The sequence below is a fragment of the Populus trichocarpa genome, chromosome 19 (assembly GCF_000002775.5).
Source record: "Populus trichocarpa isolate Nisqually-1 chromosome 19, P.trichocarpa_v4.1, whole genome shotgun sequence".
Taxonomy (NCBI): Eukaryota; Viridiplantae; Streptophyta; class Magnoliopsida; order Malpighiales; family Salicaceae; genus Populus; species Populus trichocarpa.
Genome location: NC_037303.2, coordinates 12541562 through 12547561, shown reverse-complemented (window position 1 = coordinate 12547561; position 6000 = coordinate 12541562). Strand labels below are relative to the sequence as shown.

General features: G+C 39.5%; 1 protein-coding gene across 1 annotated transcript; it reads left to right on the top strand.

Annotated features, from left to right (window-relative positions):
- Positions 1 to 450: 450 nt before the first annotated feature.
- LOC7467439 (protein DETOXIFICATION 54) lies at positions 451 to 3854 on the top strand. The gene is made up of 3 exons (XM_052449331.1): positions 451 to 1190; positions 1325 to 2204; positions 3024 to 3854. Exons 1-3 carry the CDS (start codon positions 1137 to 1139, stop codon positions 3593 to 3595), a joined length of 1506 nt encoding a protein of 501 aa, XP_052305291.1. The 5' UTR covers positions 451 to 1136; the 3' UTR covers positions 3596 to 3854.
- Positions 3855 to 6000: the final 2146 nt, after the last annotated feature.

Here is a 6000-nt window from a genome sequence, read left to right as displayed (position 1 = left end):
CTTTCTTTCATTTTCATCCATCTATACAAACAATTATTAAAAGAAAAAATAAAATGCAACAAACAAATTATAATTAATACCCATTGAAATATTTTTCTTACTTTTCTTAATCTCATACTACGTACTTCTTTATAAGAATTCTTCTCATCACCACCTTAGATCAATTAATTAATTATTATCTTTAACAAAAAAAATATAATATCCATATGATTTACTTACCTTTGAAGTTGATTTAATAGCTAGTCAACTAATTCCCAACAGGAATGAGTGTGTTCAAATATATATTCTCAATTTGATTTGATTTTTCTTCTCTAATCACGTAAATTTAGATTGATTTACAACCTCCCAAGATTAAATTCGGATAGAACTAAAATATTCAATTAAGTCCTTGAAAGTTGCCCAAAACCGACCACGTCCACTCTCCCTCCCTCTCTCAAGTCTCTCCCTTCACCTTTCTCTCTTTATTCTTTAGAGATTTTCTTTTTCAGCAGTGAGTCTTTTAGAAAAAAACCTCCCTCCCTGTCTCTCTATGATACTGACCTGTCCTTTCCTTTACTTCTCATTTTCTCTCTGCTGATCTCGCCGCCATTAGCAACTCCTACTCTGTAGTCCTTTCTTGTCCTTCTATGGTATAAATACTGCCCCTATACACATACAAGGAAGGGATACACGCCAAGAAAATATTGTTGCAATGTTATAAAGCAAAGCAAAAGTTGTTTTTGTGCTTGTTTTCTTTGATTCTTGAAGACACACAAACATACGCATATATGCCTGTGCCTGTCAACCATCTGTCTGTTACTGCTGATCACCTATTTAATGCCTCTATTCATCTTCTACTTCATGCTTCAACCCTTTGTATTTTCTTCTATTAAGAGGCAGAGTAAAGTGGATTTGTTTACAACCTTTGTTTCTTCTTCATTTCGTGTTCTGATCAATCAACAAAATATATAGAAACTTGGTTTTCCATTCCATTCCACTTTTAAAGAAAATCTTGTGCTTAATTATTTCATACAGTTTAAGCTTAGTTTCTTGATATAGTATTGAAAGTTGATTAAGAAAAGAAGCAAATCCTTTTGGTTTGGTCTCAAGTTGAAATCTTTGCTTCTAGTTTACATGCTATTTTAGAAACAACAACAATGGCAGAGAAAGACCCAGATTTCTATTCTCACAAACTTCCCTCTGCTTCTCAGGTGATTAAGTGCCCCCACAAAACAGTTTCTTGCCAACTAACTCACTCTCTCTCTCTCTCTCTCTCTCTCTCTCGCTTTGCTACATGTTCTTGTTGATATTGATATTGGCATAAATGTTTTCTTGGGTTTAACAGGTTTTTGAAGAGCTAAAGGAGTTATGGGGCATGGCTTTGCCAATAACAGCTGCGCACTTAATGGCCTTCTTTAGAGCAGTGGTCTCAGTTATGTTCTTGGGCAGGCTAGGCAGTCTAGAACTAGCTGGTGGTGCACTTTCCATTGGGTTTACAAACATAACTGGTTACTCTGTCCTCGTGGGCTTAGCTTCTGGACTAGAGCCAGTCTGTAGCCAAGCTTATGGCAGCAAGAATTGGGACCTCCTTTCTCTCTCTCTTCAACGTATGATCGTGATACTCGGCATTGCAATCATACCCATAAGTCTTTTGTGGCTTAATCTTGAATCAATCATGAATTTTATGGGCCAAGATCCTAATATTACTGCAATGGCAGCAACGTACTGTATGTACTCTCTCCCAGACCTCTTAACGAACACTTTATTACAGCCCTTGAGGGTTTTCTTAAGGTCACAGCGGGTGACAAAACCCATTATGTATTGCTCCTTATTGGCTGTTATTTTCCACGTGCCATTGAACTATGCTCTTGTTGTGGTGATGGGATGGGGGGTCCCAGGGGTGGCATTGGCATCAGTTGTGACTAACATGAACATGGTGATGCTGATGGTGGGGTATGTGTGGTGGGTTAGTGGACGATGGGAGATGAGATGGAGGGTTGAGATTGGAGGGGTGTGTGGTGGGTTGGGACCGCTTTTGAAGGTGGCAGTCCCTAGCTGCTTAGGGATTTGCTTGGAGTGGTGGTGGTATGAGATAGTGACTGTCTTGGCAGGGTACTTGCCGAATCCCACACTGGCGGTGGCCGCCACTGGGATTCTCATCCAGACCACAAGCATGATGTATACCGTCCCCATGGCACTTGCTGGCTGTGTCTCTGCTCGGGTAGGTCCAAAAACTCACTTCCTCTTCACATAATAATCCAGGATTGTTACACATGTACATATATTTATGTGCTCATGCCTCGAAGGCTCACTGTAACTTAGATTCTTGATATATAGAGTCTGTAACCATGTTAATTTCTCTATGATGTTACACTTCAAGAAGTCAAATATGCCCCCCCTTTTCTAGCCCAAGCTACATCTTTAGTGTGTGACCAAGTTCTTAGGGCAGTTGTGAGAGTGCTTGCTTCCTGTTGAAACATAATATATTCTGACCTAGCTAGGAAGAGAGAATCCACAGAATGAGAGCTGCATTCATTGGCCTGGTGTGCAGACCAGAACAAAATGTGATTACTGCTACTTCATAGGTTACTTTGGTCTAAAGTCTGTTATCTGAATAGTCTGATGAGATACGTACTAACTCTTCTGATATGGCTTTGGATAATTTGTGTTGATTGGCGAGGATTTTCTTTTGTGCAAGATGAAAAGCAAGCGAAAAGACCGGCATCAAACAAATTCATGAAAAAAAGGCTTAAGCTTCTAAGCATTCTATTGATTTGTTAGGTGATTGCATCGTTTTAGAGGACCCATCTTAGATCACACACGTTGTGTGATTGGACATAATTACCACACGACAAGAAAGCTCTGTTTACTTCTCTCTCAAAGCTCAAATTCCATGTAGGAGTGTGGCGATCTTGCATAACCAGCAAAAGTGAACCGAGCGGCCTCTCTCCCTACAATATCATTTGTTTTTTTGTTTTTAATCCTCTTCCTTGTCCTGGTTAAAGCTCACAAATATCTTACATCTATTGGTATAGTGCAGGTAGGGAACGAGCTTGGAGCTGGTAAGCCATACAAAGCCAAGTTGGCAGCCATGGTTGCATTGGGTTGTGCCTTTGTGATCGGCGTTCTCAATGTGACATGGACAGTATTCCTTAGAGAGCGATGGGCTGGTCTGTTCACTAAGGATGTTCTTGTTAAAGGTCTTGTAGCAGCTGTTTTGCCAATAATAGGGCTCTGTGAGCTTGGTAACTGCCCTCAAACAACTGGCTGTGGCATCCTACGGGCCACAGCACGGCCCGCCGTCGGAGCTCGTATAAATTTAGGCTCATTCTACTTTGTGGGCACCCCAGTAGCAGTAGGCCTGGCCTTTGGGCTAAACATTGGGTTTTCTGGGCTGTGGTTCGGGCTCCTCTCTGCCCAGATAGCTTGTGCGTTGTCTATTCTCTATGTTGTCATGGTCCGTACAGATTGGGAACATGAGGCTTTCAAGGCGAAGGAGCTAACTAGCATGGAAATGAGCGCATGCAATGGCGTTGGTCACAAAGAACATGAGCGAGACGAAGAGAGTAAAGGGTTGTTAATGAACGGTAATGGTGACATGGTAGATCATGTTTGAATGACAGAACGTGTAATGTGATAGATGGTGCTTAGCTTTATGAGATTTCTTTTCGTTGTTTCTCTGCTTTTTGGGGAGGATCTGACGCGTCCCCGGATTTTTGTGCTGGCTTTCCTTGTTGTTTTGCTGGGGTTGTACTGGAGAGCCTATTCGTGAAGGTTGCCATGGAGCTCTTTTGTGTCAAGAAAGAGTGTCACTCCCCATGTAAAAGCACTGTTACTTTAAAGAGGAATGACCTCCACCATGCTTCTTCTTGAAAGCTGCATTGTTTTTGTTGTGTTTCTCCTTCTCTGATTGCTTGATTTGCTCTTGGACCCTACAAATAGCCAAGGAACAATCCACTAATCAACAACATTTTAAGATTAAATAGATGAATTAACCAAAAATAAAAAAGAATCAAGGTGGGTGCATTGGAGCTGTGTGAAAGCTTTGTGATGATATTAAAAAACAATTGGAGCTTAAAAGAGAGTTGATAGAGGAATTCCCACATGATCGCTTGCAGGACTTGTAGCCAGAAAAGAACAAAAAACCAAAAACAAGACGAACCTGAATCAGACGAGAGCGGCACAGAAGGATAGATGAGGCACCAGACAACGTTCCACCTTATTGGCCTGACCCCCCAACTCCTTGGCAGGTTGGAGTCATTGCGTTTTTTTTTTTTATTATTATTTATTAACTTAAATGTTCGGTCCGTTCATCTGGACTGATAAAAAAATAATTAATTTTTTTTATATATATACGTAGAGTATCTTAAGTTAGCTTATGTGCAACTAACTAGATCTCTATACCTGCATATGCATACCTTATGCATCTGCTTTTGTTTTTTCAAAGAAAATGTTTGAATATAAGATTTTTTTTCTGGAAAGGAAGATTTAAACATCAATTGAGTTACAATGTTGAGTTTAATTTTCAAATCGAGTATGGAAATTCTTGCACACTCAGCTCTCGCATTTTATATTTGACGACTTAGATAATCATTATAGGCCATATCTAGTTTATGCTAATTCTCTTATGAATTAAATTGATATAATTAAAAATATAATTATGAATTGAAAAATTATGTCATTATACAAGTATAATTTGAGTAATTTTCTCTTACAATCACTACTTTTTCTTGCTCCTTCGAACAGATGACTGAATCATTTTTTCCCAAAGAATCTTGGTCCAAACTGTTTTAAATTTGCTTGGTGATCATCACAGCAAACACATACACTGCAAACACATTTCCATCACTGATCAAATCGCAGACCTCTTCACTAAACCATGAGTCCAGCATCCAGCCCAGCAAACAAGACAGCATTATTTATGGCAAGATGTTGGATTCTAACGAAATCCCAGGAGCAACAAATCCTGCTCAGCTCAGCAACCGACAACAGCACGTAGTTTATAGAGAGACGTTGGAGCCTGTAAAATCCCAGAAGCAAGAGACAAAACTTGAGCAACTACAAACTTTCCTCAGATCAGCAACCAACAGGACAACGTAATATGTGGAGAGACGTTGGAGGATTATGAAATTTCAGGAACAAAGAATTTTGTCTTAGATTGTGATTCAACATGAAGAAAAAGGGAAAGTGCTGGGACACATGAGCAGATCATGGATGCAAATTACTGCAGACTCCTATAAGCCAGGAACACAACTATCTCTAACTGTACTGGGAGAATAATCATAATTAAATGCGTAGAAACCGAGGTGGAGAGAAAAAAAAGAAGGGAAAGAAAGAAAGAATAAATGCCTATTGACGCCAAACCAAAGTTCATAACTCCACACGTGTTGCCGTGGAAGATAAGGGCGACCGAGACAAATCCACCTATACTGAGAAGGCATGACATTGACCACTGAAAGCCTCTGGATGTGCCGCTCAAAAGCAACGGATCATCTGATACTTGTTATGCACGCGTCTATTTTTTTTTTTTAATATTTTATATTTATTAAAATATAAAATTTTCCCCAATATATGAATTACAAAAAAAATCAGCATGGAAAGACAAAATAATCCCTAGACAGCAATTTTTTATTTTTTATTTTGTAAAGGTATCACTATAATTTAACCGTGCTAATCATAATGAAAAAGTGAAAATAACCATGGACAGCAACTTTATATGTTATGTTATATATTTTACAGTGCAGTACAGCTGCGGCAAACACAGAAATCCAGGTGCCCGTAAATTGTCTATTATATATGGCAGCAGAAGGTCCTTCCTTGCAGCAGCAAAAGTAGTGGATGGGGATGATCACTGTGTTTGTCTGAGGCCATCTTTTTGCAGCGCCTGGAACGTTAACACATCAAGCAATTTGGACTTTGCCCTTTTATGCCTTTTTTGCACGTACAGAGCCCTTAAGCAGGCAAGGTTTGCCATGGCAAATATCCAAATGTTCATATTCTTTTCAATCTCATAGACATCAC